This window comes from Eleginops maclovinus, chromosome 24 (genome assembly GCF_036324505.1).
Source record: "Eleginops maclovinus isolate JMC-PN-2008 ecotype Puerto Natales chromosome 24, JC_Emac_rtc_rv5, whole genome shotgun sequence".
NCBI classification, from domain to species: Eukaryota; Metazoa; Chordata; class Actinopteri; order Perciformes; family Eleginopidae; genus Eleginops; species Eleginops maclovinus.
In genome coordinates this window covers 992,567-1,014,418 of record NC_086372.1, presented here as the reverse complement: position 1 = coordinate 1,014,418, position 21,852 = coordinate 992,567, and the positions used below count along the sequence as shown (strand labels likewise).

The following is a 21,852-nucleotide window of genomic DNA, read 5'->3' as shown; positions in this document are numbered from 1 at the left end:
AAGAAGAGCAAGTAGAGGTGGATATAGAAGATGAAGAAGAAGAGGAGGAACCAGAAAGACCGGGGGAAGAAGAAGTGGAAGATAAAGAGGACGTAGAGGGAGAAGAGGAGCTTAATAAAGAGGAAGAGGAGGAGGAAGATAAAGGAAAAGAGTTGCAGGAAACGGAGGAAGAAGAACCAGAAGTAAAGACGAAGTACGATGAGGAAGAGGAAGGAAACGAGTTAAGGAAAGAGGAAGAAGAACTGGAAGAAGAACTGGAAGTACAGGGAAACGAAGAGGACGAAGAGGAAGGAAAAGAGTTGCAGGAAAAGGAGGAAGAAGAACCAGAAGTAAAGAGGAAGTACAATGAGGAAGATGAAGGAAAAGTGTTGCAGGAAAAGGAGGAAGAAGAACCAGAAGTAAAGAGGAAGTACAATGAGGAAGATGAAGGAAAAGAGTTGCAGGAAAAGGAGGAAGAAGAACCAGAAGTAAAGAGGAAGTACGATGAGGAAGATGAAGGAAAAGAGTTGCAGGAAAAGGAGGAAGAAGAACCAGAAGTAAAGAGGAAGTACGATGAGGAAGATGAAGGAAAAGAGTTGCAGGAAAAGGAGGAAGAAGAACCAGAAGTAAAGAAGAGGTACGATGAGGAAGAGGAAGGAAAAGAGTTGCAGGAAAAGGAGGAAGAAGAACCAGAAGTAAAGAGGAAGTACGATGAGGAAGAGGAAGGAAAAGAGTTGCAGGAAAAGGAGGAAGAAGAACCAGAAGTAAAGAGGAAGTACGATGAGGAAGAGGAAGGAAAAGAGTTGCAGGAAAAGGAGGAAGAAGAACCAGAAGTAAAGAGGAAGTACGATGATGAAGAGGAAGGGAAAGAGTTGCAGGAAACGGAGGAAGAAGAACCAGAAGTAAAGAGGAAGTACGATGATGAAGAGGAAGGAAAGAGTTGCAGGAAACGGAGGAAGAAGAACCTGAAGTAAAGAGGAGGTACGATGAGGAAGAGGAAGGAAAAGAGTTGCAGGAAAGAGGAAGAAGAACTGGAAGTAAAGAGAAGTACGATGAGGAAGAGGAAGGGAAACAGTTGCAGGAAGAGGAAGATGAACTGGAGGTTTTAGAGGATGGAGGTGAAGATGAAAAAGCAGGAAACAAGGAAAAGAGCCATGATGAAGACGAGGCTGAAGAACAGAGGGATGAAGAGGAAAAACACAATGCGGTTTTGGAAGATACCCAAGAAGAGAAAGAAAAGGAGGAAGAAGAGATAATAGGACATCATGTTGAAGAAGAGGAAGAGATGGAAACAGCAGGAGAAAAGGAGGAAGAGATGGAGGAAGAGGAGGTACAAATTGAAGAAGAAATAGATGGTGGAACAGCTGAAGAGGAGGAGGTAGAAGAAGAAGAGAAAGTAGGTGTAGAAAGAGAAGAGATGGCGGCCTTAGAGGATGGAGAAGATCATGCAGAAGAGGAGCCAGAAAACCAGCTCCATCAGTCAGACTCCCAGAAACCACCACCTCTCTCACCTGCAGAACCGCTGAGTCACGCAGAAACAGGGAGTGAAGCCCCCCCAGAAGAAGAGGAGGAGGACTCCGGCGCTGCCAGGGCCCAGAATGAGGACGTTTATCCCACCTCAGCGAGCAGCGACAGAGAAACAACACAGAGTCTGACGGACACAAAGTCTGCTCGTCTGGATCTGAGGGAGGAGGAGACACAGAGTTCAGAGGAAAGACTTCAAATAAAGACGACAGGTGAAACATCGGCCATCATCAAGGATACTACTCCCAAACCGCAGACAGGTAAACACATGGCTGCCCTTTAAAGAGGACATGTGGATTCAAAGTTTGTTGCTAAACTGTGGCTACTGGTGGTAAAACACTGCAGTCTTTTACCACCAGTGCCAATAATCCAGAGTGGCGTCCTCCTGTGGTCACGGTACGTAATTACAGCGTGATAGCAGCTGTAGTTACTAACTATGGCCACAAGAGGGCGGTAAAACGCTTGCTATGGATCATGGACTGCGAATATGATTTTAATTGTATTGCCCACTATGGATTGCTGTAGATACATTTTTAAAAAGGAGCTAATATTTTGTGTGAAAATATTTAAACTACAGTAATAAATTCATCAGAGCCTTGGACAGATTTCGCTAGCTCTAACTTTCCCGATTAGCTTACAATATTAGCCGAAACTCAAAGTGTTTTGATGCTCTAAGGCTCAGTGTGACGTGTGGAAGGGATCTTACATAACTGCAACACAATTAGGTTACTAACAGCTGAGATTCAGACCAGAGTGTAAATTAGTTCATTTAACAGTCACTCAAATGAATAGGAAAAACAAAAGGGCAATACTAAATCCCCTATTTTAATGAAGCAAAGAGATCATATTTTCCATTCTTTGGCATCAGCTGGCAGGTTGAAGAAGAGGGTAACGTTGGTGGATCCAGAAGCGTCACTAATGGCCGAAGGAGGAACACAAAACCCGTCCAATCCCATGGTGGAGGGAAAGCCGGATAAAGAAGAACCAGGTCAAAACTCTCGCCTTATGAACGGCAAGGCTGACAACAAGAAGAACAGCACGCAGCAAAGGTCCAAGTTCAAAACTGTGTCCTACAGAAGGATCCGGAGAGGAAACACCCGACAGAGGATCGATGAGTTTGAGGCCATGATGGATTCGTAATTCAACCAGAAATATTGACAGAGTTTTGGTTCTGCTGGCTTTTTCTGCTCTGTGGTTAAAGATGACACCGCCATTGCTTAGAGAAGAGTCGGGGGCCCAGGACAGAGCCTTGGGGTACACCTTGGGCATCCTATTTTTGGGAAGAAACCGAGATAAGTATAAATGCAATGGTTTGATGTGTGTTATTGTAAACTGCACAGTCTAATAACCAGTATTACATGTATTCATCTTTGAATAGAATGATATTAAACACGTTTACAAAGCATCATACTGATTACGTTTTTCTTTGTTCAGACGAAACTTATCATTTCTGTATTTCTAAATATTTATTATAATATTTTTGTACTACAATGTTTATTTCTACATAATTGATATTTATTTGATGTAATTTACTTTTATTTTGAGTATTATTTTTTACTATCATGTTGAATGAAAATCGTGGAGATGTATGTTCTATGGTAACTTACCAAACCAACATTTTTGATATGGGGAATAACCTCTAAAAAGTTGAGAATTTATTCATGAATAATTAAACATATGTCTGAATAATTAGCAGATTTATCCAACAAGGACTATAAATCCCACAGCATAAAAAAACTATGTAAAATCATTTTTGTTTCTGAGTGTGATCAATATACATTTCATTGACCTGAAACTGACAAATAAATATGAAAAATGTCATTTTTTAATCTGTTCTTTGTTTGAAAAGTACAAGATAAATCCAAAGATTTCAGAATCAGTATTCCTTTATTTGTAACGTAACGGGGACATTCACATTATTACAGCAGCAGAAGAATAGTGCCGATAAAGTGAGGACTTACATATTAAACAATTAGAGCTTAGTATGCACAATAAGTCAAAGTCAAAGTCCACTTTATTGTCAAGGTTTCCACATGTGATATACATAAAGAAAATTAAAATACCGTTTCTGGCAGTCCCACAGTTCAAATATAAAAGAACATATAACATAAAAAGATAAGAAAAAAAGGGTGGGTAAAAAGGGGTATACAAAACAAACTTAATATATACATATGTTAGACACCATCAACACAGTACAAAGTACAAAACAAATAGCAGATGAGTGGCAATATCTTTTTGTGTGATCATACAAAGTTGTGTGTACAAAAAGCAATATAATAAAGTGGATTAGCCAACCAAAAATGATTTCATTTTGTAGTTACCCTAAACTTTGATGTGTTTTAATGCAGCCTTATCCCATAAGGACTACAAGTCCCACAATCCTCTGCTCCTGTCACTGGCGTCACCGGGAGCCCGGACCCGGCGTGTCAGCAGCGAGCAGTGTTTGCACTCGGCAACAAAAGACCACATTTTAAACAGTTTGCGAAACTTTGTCGAAGACAATATTTCGGGGGGACTTTATCACAGGTACGTTTATCCGCGAGGGGGTATTTAGGAATGTAGTTCTAACCCGAAGTTTGTAGTTTTAACGGTTTACATTTTGAATGTTGGAAGTTGGCTAACTAGCTAGGTGGCTAACAAGATGGCCGAGTCTATTTACTGCGGAACAACAACAAACATGTTGACAAACAAACACGTGTGGTTGTTTAGCATCACATCACAGTAGAGACAAACATTTAAAGTGACATTTACTGAATTCAAGAAGTTCGTTTGTGATTGGTGTACACGTTTGGGACCATCTCCATAGGGATGACACCAACGAGGAAGAGGAAGGAGGTGTTGATGATGATGATGGTGATGATGATGACGTCATGCACTTAGCTGGACTTCAGCCCCGCAGACAGAGCCGGATCCGGGACCGAGAGGGGAGAAAATGCCGAGGAGAAAACAGTCCAACCCGCAGCCGGTCAAATGTGAGTGTTCAGTGTTTTAACTGTTGCTTCTGTCTGTGTTCAGTGTTTTAACTGTTGCTTCTGCCTGTGTTCAGTGTTTTAACTGTTGCTTCTGTCTGTGTTCAGTGTTTTAACTGTTGCTTCTGTCTGTGTTCAGTGTTTTAACTGTTGCTTCTGTCTGTGTTCAGTGTTTTAACTGTTGCTTCTGTCTGTGTTCAGTGTTTTAACTGTTGCTTCTGTCTGTGTTCAGTGTTTTAACTGTTGCTTCTGTCTGTGTTCAGTGTTTTAACTGTTGCTTCTGTCTGTGTTCAGTGTTTTAACTGTTGCTTCTGTCTCTGTTCAGTGTTTTAACTGTTGCTTCTGTCTGTGTTCAGTGTTTTAACTGTTGCTTCTGTCTGTGTTCAGTGTTTTAACTGTTGCTTCTGTCTGTGTTCAGTGTTTTAACTGTTGCTTCTGTCTGTGTTCAGTGTTTTAACTGTTGCTTCTGTCTGTGTTCAGTGTTTTAACTGTTGCTTCTGTCTGTGTTCAGTGTTTTAACTGTTGCTTCTGTCTCTGTTCAGTGTTTTAACTGTTGCTTCTGTCTGTGTTCAGTGTTTTAACTGTTGCTTCTGTCTGTGTTCAGTGTTTTAACTGTTGCTTTCCAGCTGTTAGAGTCTCTATCTGTTTGGTCTCTGCACACACCATTTTAAGGAAGTGCTTCTTTCCTGTTATTGCTCCACGTTAAAGCCAGTTTAATGCACACTTTATTTCAGACTAGACTGAAGCTTAACATATGCACACTGCAGGCGTCCTGATCGAGTTAAGGATGGCTGTAGTCCTTTATCTCATCCTGAATGTTTTGGCTCTCCACTTCCTCCTCTGTGCTTCCTGTCTCCACTTCCTGTTGGCAGGCCTGAACCTGACCTCTCTGTTCATGGTTCTTCCTTTCTCTCTCGTTCACCTTCTGCTTTTCAGAGCTTTATATTAAGGTCTTAACTCACTAACACAGAGCTGATCACAAGCAAACAAAACATTATCAACTAACTGGTGAAGTGCACGTGTTCCTCTTCCTCCTCTTATCTCACCCCCACTGATTTCCTTTGCTCCTCTTCCCCCCGCTTCCTCTCCCCCTGCTTTGAATCTTCCTACTTCCCCTGAACACACACCTTGACTAACAGCCTGTCCTGGGTTGTTTCTTTATTGACAGACACACAACTCACTTTTATTTGTTTGTTTGTGTGTGTTCAGTGGAGTCTGAGGACGGGGCGGTGGTGTGTGAGCCGGGCTGCCTCGTCCTGGAGAGCGACTTCCTGCTGAGCGGGGAGCTGGAGTTTGGAGACTCCGAGATCATAGGGCTGGACCGAGAGTCCGGTCAGTGACAAACACACACACACACACACACACACACACACACACACACACACACACACACACACACACACACACACACACACACACACACCCACTGGAATACTGGAATGTTTTGACTTTGCTATGAGTCATTTTGCTAGTGTTTGCATGCTCACACCTTCAAAATAAAAGCTTGGTTTCTTGTCTCTAGGTATGACAGTGTTTTCTCTGAGCGTTGAGGACGATCCCTCAGCTCCAACAGACTCCACCTTCCCAGCTTTCCTCTCATGTAGAGGCTGTGGTCAGCTGCTGGGAGACTCTCCTCTGGGAGCCAGTCTAGATCTGGGTAACTCTCCTTTTACTGGAAGCTATCTGCAACATGCGTAGGATGGGAGCTGTGGGTGTATTTTCTATCCTGTGTGTATAAATGTGACTGGTTTCTGCTCCAGGTGTGGGTCTGGACCTGGGGGCGGAGCTTTTCTGTCTCACCTGTGAGGAAGGCCTGCAGCAGGGAGTCTCGCTTGCCTCCTCTCAGGTGGAGGAGTCAAGCGGAGACTCGGACAGGAAGACGAAGAGCGAAGGGAAGCCGGACGAAGCTCCTAAACTGTTCTCCTGCTCGCTGTGCGCCTTCACCTCGCGCTACTCCAACCACCTGAAGCGCCACATGAGGACGCACGACGGCCACAAGCCCTACCGCTGCCCCGCCTGCGACTACGCCTCGGCACAGCTGGTCAACCTGCAGCGCCACGCCCGCACACACACCGGGGAGAAACCCTACCACTGCCCCCAGTGCAGCTACGCCTGCAGCTCGCTGGGAAACCTGCGCAGGCACCAGCGCATGCACACGCAGGAGAGGCCGCAGCGCAGGGAGAAGGAGAAGAGGCGAGGCAGGAGGAAAAAGGCTGCAAGTGAAGAAGGTAACACACACTTGCAGCATGCACAGCATGCACACCGAGTACACTTCTTCCTGCTTCCAACACTTCTTTAATGTGAGCTCTGAGCAGAGAAAGAGGAACTGATGGGTTTTATAAAAGAGGAAGAGAAATATTTGTGGTTGGGTGCTTATCAGCTGCTGCAGAAGAACATCTCCACCACTAACCTCGCACTCTTAATCACCCAGAAGAGGAGAGAGAATGTGTCTCTTAAAATGAGATTTACCTACAAGAGAGCTGAACAATAGCAGGATGAGAACCAGGAGGAACACAAGGAGACAAGACTTTCAGTGTATTCTTCCTCTCAGTCAATCCCTTTTTTCTGTCCTTCCTCACACAGTCATCTCAGACCTGACGTACCTCCAGACGCTGGGGGGCCTGGGCTCTCCCTCCGCCCCGCTCCCAGTGCTCCTCTTTCCCCTGTGCTGCCAGCTCTGTGGCCTCACCCTGGAGGAGGCCGACCTGGAGGGGGACAAGGCCGAGGGGGAGGGTGACGCAGCACAGGTAGCTTAGCAGATGAATTCATGAGGGTGTTTAGACCTCCTCCTCTGAGTGTGTGCTGAGTGTGTGATGTGTGTGTGTTTCCAGGTGTGTCGTCGCTGCTCGCTGCTCTCCAAAGATGACTCAGGTTCTCGGGCCCGTGGCCGGCGGGGCTCCAAGCTGTTCCGCTGCCCTCACTGCCCCTTCTTGTCGCACTACCCCAACCACCTGGCCCGCCACGCCCACACCCACTCTGAGGAGAAACCCCACCGCTGCCCCCACTGCACCTACACCTCCTCGCACCTGGACAACCTGAAGCGCCACCTGCGCGTGCACACGGGCGAGAAGCCGTACCAGTGCCCGTCCTGCAGCTATGCCTGCGGGAACCTGGCCAACCTGCGGCGGCACGAGCGCATCCACTCGGGCGCCAAGCCCTTCCACTGCGGCGTCTGCGGCTACTCCTGCAACCAGAGCATGAACCTGAAGAGGCACATGCTGCGGCACACGGGCGAGAAGCCGTACGCCTGCGCCGAGTGCGACTACACCACGGGACACTGGGACAACTACAAGCGGCACCAGAGGAAGCACGGCCACAACACGGACAGCTGGGACAAACACGCGCCCGACAATGGCCTCTGCTGGGGTCGAGAGTCTGGGGAGGGCCAGGAGCACAGAGAGACTGCGTGAGGGGGGGGGGGGGGGGGACCTCCAGCTCAGGTGGGAGCTAAACTCAGGTGCCTTTGACGGACTGTTATGCTGCACTGACTGCAGGAAAGAGCATTGATGTTCAGTGAATCTACGGATGATTCTGTAAATGCGGGGGGGTTGTTTTCCTGACAGCAGCTTGTTTTGTGTAGTTTTTTCTCCCGGATGTGTTAGATTCCTTCTGTCTCTCAGGGGGGTTCCTGTGCAGCGGGACTCCTCACCTTTGAATCACCCTCATTTCATTCACCAATCACAGCGTTTTAGGCCCCATTAAGTGCCCCTCACAACCTCTGTATCTGTGTGAGAGAGGATGAATTTATCTCTGCAGATTATTGACCAGACAAATACCCAGCGCTGTGTAAGAAATCAAAGGTAAATTAAGGAGCAACACAGGAGCCCTGCTGTTCATCCTGGATTTTATTTCTGAAATGTCTTTGTGTTTAAAAGGATATTATAGCTTGTGAAGACCAGCCTGTTACCTCTGAGACTTCAACAATTCAGGGACAAATAAAAGTCATGAAAGGACTCTCCGTGTCGCTGTTATTTGAGGTTGGTTTAGCTTTAAGCTCATCTAAAATCTGAATTTCTGGGGTTGAGAAATATGGCAGCAGTAGAGAAGGCTGGGACATGTGAAGGTTACCTTTTGCTTGTACTGGTTGCTGACAGAAATAGCACAGCGCCTCCTTATCTCTCATTAACTCGTCTGATTGAAGCTGCGTCGAAGCTACTTCCTGTTTTCACGCCTGCTGGGTAGGAAGCACCTGCTGCACACGCCCAGCGGTGGAGGGACTCCGTGGTGCGTGGAAAAAAAATCCCCCTGCCCTACAGATGACTCCTGAAGGGACGCTGAAACACTACGACATAAAGTCTATCACACACAGACGGGTGTTCTGTGTGTGTGTGTGTGACTTCAGAAGTAAAGAAAGCCGCAGTAAATACCCAAACCCATGGGCCTGGTGAGTACAGCCTGAACTTCTTTGTCTATCTGCTTTTTCTGTCTCCAGAATTAGTGCAGAAATTGTACTTTAAAAGATAGTTTTTTATTTCCAAATGAATACTCCATTATTTATGAGACAGGGCTTTTAAAATCAAACTCCCTTGCGTTGTCTTTTTAGCTCTTGGATTCATCAGAAAAGACTCTAAATTGAAGTAGTTTTCCACATATTTTTGTCCGTATGACGAGAAAGTAATGACTGAAAACTCATTGGCTGATCCTGCAGAAGCAGTCCCGGCCCAAATTGTTCCCGGGGGACATCGTGGAGTATCCCAGGAACAAGTACTTCTCTCACTTCGCTGTGTACTACGGAGAGAGGGATGGGGTTCCGTACGTCGCTCACCTGACCTGTCGAGGTGTGTGTGTGTGTAGTAGTGGCCATTACCCCAACACTGGAGATCTCTGTGGTTCAAATATTCTGAAATGAGGTTTTTTGTTCCTTTACTTCTAAATGTTTGACTCCTGAAACTCTTTGTGATTTTTTTGTTCGGTTGTATTCAGATTCAGACTCCATGATGCCACTGTTTGGCCGGGCTCTGAGGTCAGCGATCAAACTGGATCCACTGGAGCTGCTGGGGAAGAATTACAAGGTGACACACAGCACCAAATAATCTCTTATGTGAAGAATATTCAAAACGTATCATTTTAATATTTAGATTTTAACGCGTTGTACATTAAACGATACACATGGTGGGAACTTTCTGTTTAAAAAAAGCTTCATTCTCAACGGATATTGATATAGATATCTTGATATCTATAGCTAGGACTGGGAATCGGAGGGTCGCCGGTTCAAGTCCCCAAACAGACTTGAAATATGGAAAGTGGACTGCTACTTGGAGAGGTCCCAATTCACCTCCTAGGCCCTGCTGTGGTGTCCTTGAGCAAGGCACCGGACACCTCCAATCCCACCTCCCCATTGCTCCCCTTGCTGCACAATAGCTGCCCACTGCTCCTAGGATGGGTTAAATTTCACTGTGTGTGCTCTGCTGTGTGCAGATAAAGAGGGTTTCATCCTCCGAATCGATCTATCTTCTATTGAATATGAATAAATCCAATTAAAATGTATTTTGGACCCTGAGTCCTGGACCCTGAGGATTGGACCCTGAGGATTGTTGACCTCCACTTGGACCCTGAGTCCTGGACCCTGAGGATTGTTGACCTCCACCTGGATCCTCTTCTTATTATCTGTGGACTCGTGCATCTCCAGCATGTGGACTCCCTCTGTTGAAATCTCTTGAATGTAACATGTACTGCCGGCCTGTCCGTCCTGGGGGAGGGACCCCTCATCTCCCCGAGCTTTGTAACATGACTCATGAATAATTGTAGAGAGACACGGTGCTGACTGACTCTCCTCCCAGGTCAACAACATGATGGACGGCTGTTTCTCCGTGAGGGATTTCCACGACGTGGTGAAGCCGGCCATCGATGACCTGATGGGGCGCGAGGTGACCTTCGACATCCTGTTCCACAACAGCGAGCACCAGGCCACGCTCCTCAGGTACGGAGTCAAGAAATCGCAGCAGGTGAGGCTTTTATTTTGAAATGACATCCGTTATCTTGACTTTATTTGTCAGATACTTGATGATTGGTCCAGATGTGAGATAGATAATAAATATGTGATTCTTCTCTCACAGATAGAGAGGATTTATGAGCACATCATGCCATCCTGGAAGAAGCTGTTGGAGCAGAAGAAACTGTGAACCGTTTTCTGTTCAGTTCTCTCCTCCAACACCGGGGGGCGACACCACCTTAAGAGATCAATTGATGTTGTTAATAATTGGATTACATTTATACAGCCATCAAAAAGGAAATGAATACAAGAGAATACTTGTGATGGTAAAATGTATTTATTGGGGAATTTTAAGCATTGAATGAATGTATATGTTCACATGATACGCCTAAATACTTCTAAAATGAGTATTGAAAATCATATCCATCCCTGTTATTTTAGGATTGTATTCTAAATGTATTTCTTTAATTTATGCTGTTCTTCTTCGTCTTTTCTTTGCTTAAAAAGAAGTGCATTTCTCTCATTGACTATTTTCCCAGCCCGATCAAACACATTTCATGAACAATAAAGGTTATCCATGCATACCTGTTTTGTCAGTGATCGTTGTGGTTTAAATAAAGGTGCAAATATCCATCATAACTCCCAAACATGTGATATTTTGTCCCAGAAACTGTGAAATGTAGCCAGAAGTTACATTTGATTTGTTTACATTTAATCTGATTCAGTGAACACTTTTTAGTTTTGATATTATTTCAGTGTTTCTGTGAGCCAGGAGATCAGGATGCTGTTGGTCTCCGCCGGACACTCCATCTGGATCCAGTGTCCACACTCCTCGATGTGTCCTCGCTTTAGGTCAGGGATCTGCGTCAACAAACACATAAATAAATACAAACCACTTCTGGTCCCCGGGGGGGGGGGCGTCCCTTTGTCTGTGTTCGGTGTGTTCTTTTTACTGTGGTGTCATTTTGTGTCTCTGTGGTTCTTCAGTTGGTTTCTCTCACCAAGTCCTCCATCCCCTTGCTGAAGGCCGGCAGCAGCACCTGGTCTTTACCTGCCGTCACCATCAGAGCAGGCATCAGCAGCTAACACACACACACACACACACACAGGTGACGGATCAGCTGTTTTTAATGAAGCTGAACAGCTGATTGATTATTGTCAAACCTTTGCAGAGGGCTGAGAGCACTTCCACCTCCAGCTCGCCTCCCCGTTACGGTACCAGTTCAGCGGCCTCCTGGGACACACAAGGCTCTGGGTTAGACTCACTGGGCTATGGTTCTGTTGGGGGGGGGTCATGTTAGTTCAATGATCCACCTGAAACCGCGCTCCTTGTACTGGCTGACATAGTACTGCAGGTCGGCCTCCGTCAGCATGTTGCCGCGGGGAATCTGCTCCGGCAGACCCACAAACAGACCCCCTGTGACGAGGGTACAGCAGTTATCATATGTATTACAAAGTATGTGTGTGTGTGTGTGTGTGTGTAGACTCATAAATGCTCATGTTCACCTCGAGCACAGACCCCTGCAGTGCTGAGAGCAGGACGTGTCACCTGAGGGAAACATTCACCTCTTATTAGGAACTGCAGCTCATGCTCTCACATTGTGTGTGTGTGTGTGTGTGTGTCCTCACCGCTTCTGCACTGCTGAAGAAGAAAATCTTAAACGTACGCTCCAGATCTTTCTCCAGCTCCGCCTCTGCTACACCCTGCAACACACACACACACACACACACACACACACACACACACACACACACACACACACACACACACACACACACACACACACACACACTAAGTGGAAATGCTCCAGTAAAGTGGGAGAACTGGTTCCCAGTGACAGACTCACAGGTTTTTGGAAGTAGAGCTGGTAGTCGAAGATGGGAATGTCCTTCAGCTTCTCTGCAGGATTCACAGAGGTAGAGGCAGGAAACAGAGGCGTGTTCAGGGAGGCCACTGCCCTACACACACACACACACACGTTTTAATGCAGTGTGTGTGTGTGTGTGTGTGTGTGTGTGTGTGTGTGTGTGTGTGTGTGTGTGTGTGTGTGTGTGTGTGTGTGTGTGTGTGTGTGTGTGTGTGTGTGTGTGTGTGTGTGTACCTCACTCTCTCGGGGTAATACTGAGCCATGTTCCACACCAGAGCGCCGCCCCAGTCGTGTCCCACCAGCGTGACCTGTGGCATCGCCTGAAAGCCACTCCAAATGAAACCCATTTTCAAACCGCATTTTAAAAAGGGCTTCACAGAGTGTGTATTTACTCACCATTTTGTCCATAAATGTGATTAAATCCTGGAGAAAAACACGTTTTGTGGCGTTTAGTATCGGTCCTCAACATCGTTTAATATTTTATAAATTTAGATTTATCTGTGTGTGTGTGTGTGTGTGTGTGTGTGTGTGTGTGTGTGTGTGTGTGTGTGTGTGTGTGTGTGTGTGTGTGTGTGTGTGTGTGTGTGTGTGTGTGTGTGTGTGTGTGTGTGTGTGTGTGTGTGTGTGTGTGTGTGTGTGTGTGTGTGTGGTCAGACCTTGCAGAGCTGCTCCTGGGAGTACTCCTCTGTGTCTGTCGGGGGAAGACATTATTAGATCTTGGATGATCTCTGGATCTTTGGGAATGTAGGTTACTAATAACGTATCTACGGTGGCCCTGAGGGTCAAACACAACATGCTTCTTGATAATCCTGGTTGTGTTTGGACCTTCAGGGCCGCCGTATTAAGGTGGATTGGTGGGTCACCTGGGGGCGCAGTGGACTCCCCGAACCCCTTCATGTCCAGAGCCAGGACCCTGAAGCCGGCGCCCGCCATGGCAGGGATCTACAGCAGACAGGTAGCTATTATGGGATGTTTTTGCGCTGTGTTAAATGTTGTGTTTTCAGTGCTGCTTGTTACCTGGTACCTCCAGGAGTACCAGCTCTCCGGGAAGCCGTGACACAGCAGGACGGGCGGGCCTGAGCCCATTTCCACATAATGAGTCCTCACGCCAGGCTGACGCATCAGAAATATTACGGTTAAACATTTACATATTACTCTTACTGTGCTTTACTCTCTTCCTTAAGAGATGATCACCCTGATGGTAACGAGTCCATGAGACACTTCCTCAGGGCTGCAGGAGGGTGGAGGACTCTCTGCTCCAACCGCCTGAAACACACATCCACTTCCACTCAATAACTCACAGACTCAGGTCTGAACCGCCGTACAGCATGAATATGCTAACTTTAGGAGAACTTTGCACACATCACAAATAGAGGTGCTATAACCTTTATCTCTCCATGTCATGTTTAGTCTTTCCTATAAAGCAAAAAGGGTGATTCTGTTCTGGTCCACACCTGAACTCCAGTGAAGTTAGCCAGTCTCTTCAGAGCGTCGTCCAGGTTTTCCACCAAGATGGCCTTCATGCCGACTCCCTCTGCTGCCTTCACACCCTCCTCATCTGCATCCAGCCACAGAGCCTGCAGGGAGACACCCAGGCTGCTCAGACTGTCCTAACACTCCCTTTAGACAGCTGTGTATCTGCTGCCTCCAGGCTGCACGCAGAGCCTCTTTGTTAAGTTACTGCTCATGTTTTATTCTCGGGGTGTCTCAAATAGACCCAGATAGGATAAACAACGTCCATACAGTAGTGGACAAGAGACACAACCACCAAAGGGCTGCAGAGAGCTAAAGAACGTCAGTAAAGACGGCGTTCACCTGCTGTGATGTCACTCCCAGGTGCTGCAGGGCACAGCTGAACATGGTGGGCTCGGGGACCATGTGACCCGAGCGACAGGACTGGAGGACCAGGTCGAAACGGCCGCCAAGCAGCGAGAGCAGGCGGGCCGGGCCGTCTCCTGCCGCGCTGTCATCCAGCCAGTGATTGGCCAGCACGGCTGTCTGTAACCCTGGTGTGACAGGGGAGGGGTCCAGCATCAGACACACTTCACCTGGTACGTTTATCAAACCTGACTTCTTTATGTGGGGGCCAAAGAGCATCTCGTGTACCCCTGTGCCGCAGGCGGGCAGCTGTCTTCAACACGGCTGGCTGGACGTCCATCATCGCCTCTTGGAGCTCCTTCAGCAGGCCTCTCACCGACCAATCAGACGGCAGAGTCACACCTTGGACTTTGGCCTCCTTCACACACTCTGCCTCGAACGCTGGGATCATCTACACACACACACACACACACACACACACCACACACACACACACACACACACACACACCACACACACACACACACACACACACACACACACACAGTAAATGATAAGCAGATTCCTTTGGAAGGTAATGCACACCTGACCTCACCTGAGAAAGGGTCATCTCGCCTCGCTCTGCGCGGATCATGCCGCTGTCCTTTTTGGACGCCACGCCCCACAGAAAACCTCTGGAGACATGAAGACAACCATGAGGAGTGTGTCAGGGTGAATATGAGTGTGTGAGGCGCGGTCGAACATACAGAGGCATCAGGTCATGTGACAGTAAACCCTCTCCTAATGCTTCACTTATCCTTCTTTAAAAGCCCAGATGTACTGTATGATTATTTGACTCATTCCATCTTTTAATGGCCTTCCACAGGTGGCTGTTTCTAGTGTGTGAACACCCCCAAACACCGAGAATAAAATCAATTGCAGCAGGTGAATCTGGGTGAGTTTATGGAGTTATGAACACAGCACAGTGCCAAAGTTCAACATGTTTATAAGAGAAAGCTTAGAGTCAGATCCTACCAAAGCATCGAACTGCTTCCACTGACTCATCAGAGAAAATACAGACATTTTCCACTTTTAATAAACATGTATTAATGAAACAGCCACAGATTCTATCCAGATCCCCTTGGTGCACAGTGTAAAAAACAAAAGTATTCTACAGTATTTACTCTGAAGATGTAGTGGAGTGTAACACTAAAGAGGAATGCTACAGTACTTCATATGAATACTTGAGTGCAGTAGTATTTGTGCACTGTTCGATGAGGTCTGCACATATGTCGTCTCCTTACCCCGGCAGCTCGTGCAGCTCCTCCACCTTGTGGAAAAGTGCCTGAGGAGTGGAAGAGGCAGTCACTCCCCAGAAGTTGAACAAGATGGCTTTCTTCTCGACCATCTCCTCAGAGTTTAAGAGCCTTTCCTTAATGTCTGTGTGTCTGTCTCCCGACAGCGTTTTCTCTGCTGCAGCAGGGAGCTTCTGTTGGTGCCTGGGGGAGACGCTGCCCTTTGTACAGACTCTCACACAGAACCGCCCCTGCCTCTGTGTGAAGGGGCACATATCTAGTGTCGTGGTGCACAACAACACGTGGTCGACTTTGCTTCTTGCATGTTAATCATTTCTGCAATTTAACATTTCCACCACCCTTAATGTCAGCCGGATAGTAATACCAGCTCAACACCTTGATTGTTTTCAGGTCCAACAGTGGCATCTTGTGGATGTGAGAGGACACTACGAGCATCCAGAGTCAATGCAGGATGTGTGGTCGTGCATCAAAAGTGAAAGTAAGACAAACCAGGAAGGATTCATGAACAACTTCGACATGCTAACTGACAGAAATCCACTAATCCTCACAGGGATCAGAAACTCAAACTGTGCCCCACATGTAAGTAAATGAAGAAGAACAGCACAAAACAGTGTTTAGTGGATTCATTTAAAGTGAATTCCTACGAAGAGAGCATACAGGCCTACTCTTGTGTGCCCGATCTCAAGGACTCATCATTCAAAGACAAAACCTGTGGATTATAATTAACTTTAAACTTTTGATTATATTTGAGTGATTATGTTGTTGTTTGTTCATCAGGAGAATCATGGATTAAAGCTCTGTACATCTGATGGAGTCCTTCATCAGTGTGGACCTACACACCTCAGTGTAAGTATGTCTGATATACAGTCTGCATGTGTTTACAGTGTGGTCTGGGCAAATAATAGATATGGTTTTTGATTTAGTATTGTTAGGGGACATACGATCTGTTCTGTCAAAAGCAGAATACGTGATTAAAATGATGGCAATAATATCCATTTAAAGGAAACCCTTCAGCTAGACAACAGGGATTTTCAGGTGAAATTCCTGCATCAGAGAGAAGCTGAAAATAATAGTGTCTTCACGTCTTAAAGCTGCTGAGTCATATAATGCACCTCAAATAAATCCAGAGCTCTGGTTCCTTTACTTCCTCTCCAGAAAAAAGGAGAGTAAAGAAAGGATCAGAAATCTCAGTCTCAGTGTCAGCCTGCTGCCTGCCACTCGTCCCCCGCAGACCCACCGAACATCCATCCCCCATTTATTCTCCGTAAGCTGTCTCTGCCGTCTGACCAGACATCTGACCCCATCTCCATATTCCTGGACTGAATATATTTTATTGCTTTTAGATCAACAGTTAATACTTCACAGGAAGAATTATTGTTGTGAATAACATTTAATTCAACCTGTTTTTTGTTCTCCAGATCAGTTAAGCTGGGGCTGTGTGCAGAAGACACAGAAGTAAGGAAACATGGGACTCTGTTCTGTGCAGCAGCAGAGAGTGAGCAGCAGACAGGAGAGAAGATACTGGAGCTGTTATCATCAGTGTGCACATATCCAACATTCCGTTACTGAAATATCTGATCCTGATGAAGAACAATATCAGTGTGATTTCCTGCTGGATCTGTACTCCCACCTGAAGGACTGTGAGACTGAAACATGCCTGAGTGTGCTTCCATCAGTACAGTCAGTTTTCCAGTCCTCTCCTGCAGTCTGGTGCATAGACCTCTCAGAGAGAAAGACCTCCTTCCTGCTGGAAGTGCTGAAACTCCAACCAGAGAAGAAACAGGTGGAGCTGAGAGGCTGCTCAGACATAGACAGTGAAGTGAGGACTCTCCTGCAGTGTCTGCCTTATATCTCACAGCTCAGGTAAGTCAGATAAATAATGTTTATGATATATTGTGGATGTCTTAAGAATTGAAACGTGAATGATATCTGATGATGGGCAGTGTTTCAGAGAGAGACAATAGTCCCTCACTACTGAACATGATGTGGAGGACCAACATTTCCCAGTTCAGTCATTCTTTAAAGCACAGTCTTCTACCTGTTCAACATATCTCTGCAGCTTATCAGTAATCAGCTGAAACAGAACCTCCTGTTATGGCACAGATAGAAGAGGTTGCATCTCTTTTAGTTAAAGAGCAGTCATAATAATGAAGGCTCAACGAGGAATACTACATGTATCTACCTCTAACGGATACTACATTCAGCTCTACTGACTAATGAGACCTCTAAAGACTAGTGAGCTTCAAATCCAGATTTTCAGGAGTAGTGTGTGTGTTGTGGTCAGGAGTGGAGCTAGGTGATGACCCAGTCTGTAAAGGTTTGCTGAAAGCTCTCTAAATGCTTTTCTGCTCCTGTTCACAGCGTAGTTACTTCAATATCAGGTTCATTGACTTTAGGGCTGACCCCCATTAGTCCACTAATCGTTAGTCGTGGAAAAAATATTCGGCGACTAACTTTTCATCAGCCGACTAGCTGAAGAAGAAAAAAGTCCATCTGTGCGCTGCATGCGGTATGACGCGTCAGCCGGAACCCCCCTCAGACCTCTTTCAGAGCTGGGCCTGGTCCTTAAGGTACTTTGTCAGGCAGGATATTCAAAGTGTGCGATCCTTCTGAGCGAGTAAACAAACCTCACAAGGTGACACGCAAACCCCGCTGGAAAAAAGGTGCCTCCGTATCCCTGCCATCATAACAAAACACAGAGCTTTGTTAACCCCGACAGCGTGTGCTCCTTCCTCAGACTGAGGAAAACAGCCGCCTAGATTTGTACCAACAGATATACAGCTGTGATATATAACCCTTCTGAAACAGGAAACACACGCTTTCTACCGTGTGTTTCCTGTTTCAGAGGTTCATTATTACAGTTGTGTTTCCTGTTTCAGAGGTTCATTATTACAGTTGTGTTTCCTGTTTCAGAGGTTCATTATTACAGTTGTGTTTCAGAGGTTCATTATTACAGTTGTGTTTCATGTTTCAGGTTCATTATTACAGTTGTGTTTCATGTTTCAGAGGTTCATTATTACAGTTGTGTTTCTGTTTCAGAGGTTCATTATTACAGTTGTGTTCCGTTTCAGAGTTCATTATTACAGTTGTGTTTGTTTCAGAGGTTCATTATTACAGTTGTGTTTCTGTTTCAGAGGTTCATTATTACAGTTGTGTTTCATGTTTCAGAGTTCATTTTCAGTTGTGTTTCTGTCAGAGGTTCATTTACAGTTGTGTTTCATGTTTCAGAGGTTCATTATTACAGTTGTGTTTCTGTTTCAGAGGTTCATTATTACAGTTGTGTTTCAGAGGTTCATTATTACAGTTGTGTTTCAGAGGTTCATTATTACAGTTGTGTTCATGTTTCAGAGGTTCATTATTACAGTTGTGTTTCATGTTCATTAGTTGGTTTCATTATTATTACAGTTGTGTTTCAGAGGTTCATTATTACAGTTGTGTTTCATGTTTCAGAGGTTCATTATTACAGTTGTGTTTCATGTTTCAGAGGTTCATTATTACAGTTGTGTTTCCTGTTTCAGAGGTTCATTATTACAGTTGTGTTTCCTGTTTCAGAGGTTCATTATTACAGTTGTGTTTCCTGTTTCAGAGGTTCATTATTACAGTTGTGTTTCATGTTTCAGAGGTTCATTATTACAGTTGTGTTTCAGAGGTTCATTATTACAGTTGTGTTTCAGAGGTTCATTATTACAGTTGTGTTTCCTGTTTCAGAGGTTCATTATTACAGTTGTGTTTCATGTTTCAGAGGTTCATTATTACAGTTGTGTTTCCTGTTTCAGAGGTTCATTATTACAGTTGTGTTTCCTGTTTCAGAGGTTCATTATTACAGTTGTGTTTCCTGTTTCAGAGGTTCATTATTACAGTTGTGTTTCCTGTTTCAGAGGTTCATTATTACAGTTGTGTTTCCTGTTTCAGAGGTTCATTATTACAGTTGTGTTTCAGAGGTTCATTATTACAGTTGTGTTTCATGTTTCAGAGGTTCATTATTACAGTTGTGTTTCATGTTTCAGAGGTTCATTATTACAGTTGTGTTTCCTGTTTCAGAGGATCATTATTACAGTTGTGTTTCAGAGGTTCATTATTACAGTTGTGTTTCCTGTTTCAGAGGATCATTATTACAGTTGTGTTTCATGTTTCAGAGGATCATTATTACAGTTGTGTTTCATGTTTCAGAGGTTCATTATTACAGTTGTGTTTCATGTTTCAGAGGTTCATTATTACAGTTGTGTTTCCTGTTTCAGAGGTTCATTATTACAGTTGTGTTTCAGAGGTTCATTATTACAGTTGTGTTTCATGTTTCAGAGGTTCATTATTACAGTTGTGTTTCAGAGGTTCATTATTACAGTTGTGTTTCATGTTTCAGAGGTTCATTATTACAGTTGTGTTTCATGTTTCAGAGGTTCATTATTACAGTTGTGTTTCCTGTTTCAGAGGTTCATTATTACAGTTGTGTTTCCTGTTTCAGAGGTTCATTATTACAGTTGTGTTTCAGAGGTTCATTATTACAGTTGTGTTTCATGTTTCAGAGGTTCATTATTACAGTTGTGTTTCAGAGGTTCATTATTACAGTTGTGTTTCAGAGGTTCATTATTACAGTTGTGTTTCCTGTTTCAGAGGTTCATTATTACAGTTGTGTTTCATGTTTCAGAGGTTCATTATTACAGTTGTGTTTCCTGTTTCAGAGGTTCATTATTACAGTTGTGTTTCCTGTTTCAGAGGTTCATTATTACAGTTGTGTTTCCTGTTTCAGAGGTTCATTATTACAGTTGTGTTTCCTGTTTCAGAGGTTCATTATTACAGTTGTGTTTCATGTTTCAGAGGTTCATTATTACAGTTGTGTTTCATGTTTCAGAGGTTCACTATTACAGTCGATGGATATGTTGTTTAACTGTTAATAAATGTTGTCCCAGTGCTGACAGGAACCTGCTGCTGAGGATGGTCCACCACTGTGCTGCCTCTGCCCAGCAGGGGGCAGCAGAGGCTCTGCTCAGGACTGTGCAGCACAGGCTGGATCTGTCCTGCTCCTCCTGTGTGGAGCTGTCAGAGGAAGACCAGAGTGACACTCTCCATCTGACTGCTGGTGACTGCAGGGCCGTCTCCACCGTCCTGAGACGCTGCAGACAGGAAACACAGCTCATCCTGCAGGACTGTGAGGTGCAGGACAGCGGACTGGACCTGCTGTTTCCTGTCCTGCACACGGTAATACTCAGGTACGAAGACCAGGAACACTTAAACACAGAGAAGAAACTGTTGTTATACAAGTTTCTGCTTCACATCGGCTCGCTCTTTGCTCTGTGTCTCCTGCTCAGAGCCAGTAAAGCTGTCCTCCTCCAGCTGGTGTCCCTGGTTCCTGTGAACAATGAGAGGGACACAGTGGGACGGGCCGTGTCTCTCTGCAGAGCATTGGAGGGAGAGCTGGACCTCAGTCACAGCACGCTGGATCAGAGGGCCTGTGCATCCTTGGCCCTGATTCTGGACTTCTCTGAAGGGCTGACAGAGCTGGACCTCAGTCACTGTCAGCTCACTGACCAGCTGCTGCTCACGCTCAGCGCTCAGCTGCACAAAGCACAAGTCCTCGAGTGAGTTTCATCATGAAGATCCAGAAGTGAACATAGAGTTTGTCTGGACTGTACCTTCTGCCCACAGCAGCAGCCGGCTGCTATATTAAAGGCAGTTCCACTGCTTGTGTTTGTGTTGCAGTCTGAGCCACAACAACCTCACCGACGCTTCCACCGACCTCTTACTCCAACTGGTCTCCATCAACCCCTCCATCCACACTGTGCTGTGAGCAGACATTAGTGCACCCTTTCTGCTTCATCATCCTAATCAAACTCAACTTATTGTTCTGACTGACGTCTGCTTGTGTTGTTTCTAGGCTGTTCGGGAACACAATTGTGGACAGCACATTCCTTAAGAGAAACAAGACGTTTGAAATATGGTGACCCTCCGTCAGTGGGGGCGCCTGAATCAGGGAATGACTGAGGACTAATCCTGACTGTGTGAATGGTGGGGGTCGTTCAAATCGAGTCCATGTTTGATAATAACTCAGGAGATCAGGACCGTTGTTCTGGAGTATAGATTATTCAGTTATGGTACGCACATTTGTGATTCTGCTCGTTGAACATGGTACATTAATTGTGTTTGGTGGGAAAACCTAAAGGTCATATCAAAATAATATGAATGTTTTTGATGACTGTCTTTGTATGGTGTGAGAAACTGTAATGCTGTGAACAATGACTGCCATTTATTCCTAAGTAATGATGCAATAATGGAGCTGTTCTCTGTCTTTCTTATTAAAACTGCAGTAATCGGTGTTTTCCTGACCTTTGATTTTGGGACACATTTAATATCTTCTGTATTGTAGAATATCCTCAAGTGTACTTCTGTTATTATAACACATGCATAACATTTATCACACGCTGTCCAGCTGATGCATTCTGACTTGTTTGTTTTGGTGGTGAAACAAGCTC

At 45.3% G+C, this 21,852-nt stretch overlaps 5 protein-coding genes across 5 annotated transcripts; 4 read left to right on the top strand and 1 right to left on the bottom strand.

Moving 5' to 3' along the window:
• The first annotated feature begins 957 nt into the window (after positions 1-957).
• LOC134860882 (ermin-like) lies at positions 958-3,228 on the top strand. Its single transcript, XM_063877748.1, has 2 exons — positions 958-1,763; positions 2,372-3,228. The coding sequence occupies exons 1-2, from the start codon at positions 1,265-1,267 to the stop codon at positions 2,641-2,643; spliced, it is 771 nt and encodes a 256-aa protein (XP_063733818.1). The 5' UTR covers positions 958-1,264; the 3' UTR covers positions 2,644-3,228.
• Positions 3,229-3,885: 657 nt separating this feature from the next.
• Positions 3,886-8,426, top strand: LOC134860822 (zinc finger protein 513). Its single transcript, XM_063877644.1, has 7 exons — positions 3,886-4,029; positions 4,310-4,475; positions 5,682-5,804; positions 5,995-6,129; positions 6,233-6,700; positions 7,056-7,219; positions 7,304-8,426. Exons 2-7 carry the CDS (start codon positions 4,436-4,438, stop codon positions 7,880-7,882), a joined length of 1,509 nt encoding a protein of 502 aa, XP_063733714.1. The 5' UTR covers positions 3,886-4,029; positions 4,310-4,435; the 3' UTR covers positions 7,883-8,426.
• A 199-nt stretch (positions 8,427-8,625) lies between these two features.
• On the top strand, positions 8,626-11,051 carry plaat1l (phospholipase A and acyltransferase 1-like). Its single transcript, XM_063877647.1, has 5 exons — positions 8,626-8,856; positions 9,121-9,250; positions 9,396-9,484; positions 10,253-10,417; positions 10,529-11,051. The coding sequence occupies exons 1-5, from the start codon at positions 8,848-8,850 to the stop codon at positions 10,592-10,594; spliced, it is 459 nt and encodes a 152-aa protein (XP_063733717.1). The 5' UTR covers positions 8,626-8,847; the 3' UTR covers positions 10,595-11,051.
• ephx2 (epoxide hydrolase 2, cytoplasmic) lies at positions 10,723-15,654 on the bottom strand. Its single transcript, XM_063877643.1, has 18 exons — positions 15,374-15,654; positions 14,686-14,764; positions 14,379-14,541; positions 14,088-14,278; positions 13,727-13,849; positions 13,467-13,538; positions 13,290-13,385; positions 13,136-13,214; positions 12,929-12,963; positions 12,669-12,695; positions 12,507-12,592; positions 12,252-12,363; positions 12,034-12,108; positions 11,911-11,953; positions 11,719-11,821; positions 11,569-11,638; positions 11,406-11,486; positions 10,723-11,265 (listed from the first exon to the last, which is right to left on the bottom strand). The coding sequence occupies exons 1-18, from the start codon at positions 15,637-15,639 to the stop codon at positions 11,152-11,154; spliced, it is 1,815 nt and encodes a 604-aa protein (XP_063733713.1). The 5' UTR covers positions 15,640-15,654; the 3' UTR covers positions 10,723-11,151.
• On the top strand, positions 13,161-21,696 carry LOC134860825 (uncharacterized). The gene is made up of 7 exons (XM_063877646.1): positions 13,161-13,227; positions 14,956-15,024; positions 15,532-15,964; positions 16,163-16,231; positions 16,804-17,248; positions 20,293-20,961; positions 21,083-21,696. Exons 5-7 carry the CDS (start codon positions 16,851-16,853, stop codon positions 21,168-21,170), a joined length of 1,155 nt encoding a protein of 384 aa, XP_063733716.1. The 5' UTR covers positions 13,161-13,227; positions 14,956-15,024; positions 15,532-15,964; positions 16,163-16,231; positions 16,804-16,850; the 3' UTR covers positions 21,171-21,696.
• Positions 21,697-21,852: the final 156 nt, after the last annotated feature.

Coding starts and splice junctions, on each gene's coding strand:
- LOC134860882 (XM_063877748.1), top strand. CDS start 1,265: ATGGAAACAGCAGGAGAAAAGGAGGAAGAGATGGAGGAAGAGGAGGTA. Junction 1,764..2,371: donor TACTCCCAAACCGCAGACAG/GTAAACACATGG, acceptor CTTTGGCATCAG/CTGGCAGGTTGAAGAAGAGG.
- LOC134860822 (XM_063877644.1), top strand. CDS start 4,436: ATGCCGAGGAGAAAACAGTCCAACCCGCAGCCGGTCAAAT. Junction 5,805..5,994: donor AGGGCTGGACCGAGAGTCCG/GTCAGTGACAAA, acceptor TCTTGTCTCTAG/GTATGACAGTGTTTTCTCTG. Junction 7,220..7,303: donor GGGAGGGTGACGCAGCACAG/GTAGCTTAGCAG, acceptor GTGTGTTTCCAG/GTGTGTCGTCGCTGCTCGCT.
- plaat1l (XM_063877647.1), top strand. Junction 9,485..10,252: donor TGCTGGGGAAGAATTACAAG/GTGACACACAGC, acceptor CTCTCCTCCCAG/GTCAACAACATGATGGACGG. Junction 10,418..10,528: donor GAGTCAAGAAATCGCAGCAG/GTGAGGCTTTTA, acceptor CTTCTCTCACAG/ATAGAGAGGATTTATGAGCA.
- ephx2 (XM_063877643.1), bottom strand. CDS start 15,639: ATGTGCCCCTTCACACAGAGGCAGGGGCGGTTCTGTGTGAGAGTCTGT. Junction 12,964..13,135: donor GGAGTCCACTGCGCCCCCAG/GTGACCCACCAA, acceptor TTCCCCCGACAG/ACACAGAGGAGTACTCCCAG. Junction 12,593..12,668: donor TCACATTTATGGACAAAATG/GTGAGTAAATAC, acceptor AGTGGCTTTCAG/GCGATGCCACAGGTCACGCT.
- LOC134860825 (XM_063877646.1), top strand. CDS start 16,851: ATGGGACTCTGTTCTGTGCAGCAGCAGAGAGTGAGCAGCAGACAGGAG. Junction 17,249..20,292: donor CCTTATATCTCACAGCTCAG/GTAAGTCAGATA, acceptor ATGTTGTCCCAG/TGCTGACAGGAACCTGCTGC. Junction 20,962..21,082: donor CACAAAGCACAAGTCCTCGA/GTGAGTTTCATC, acceptor TTTGTGTTGCAG/TCTGAGCCACAACAACCTCA.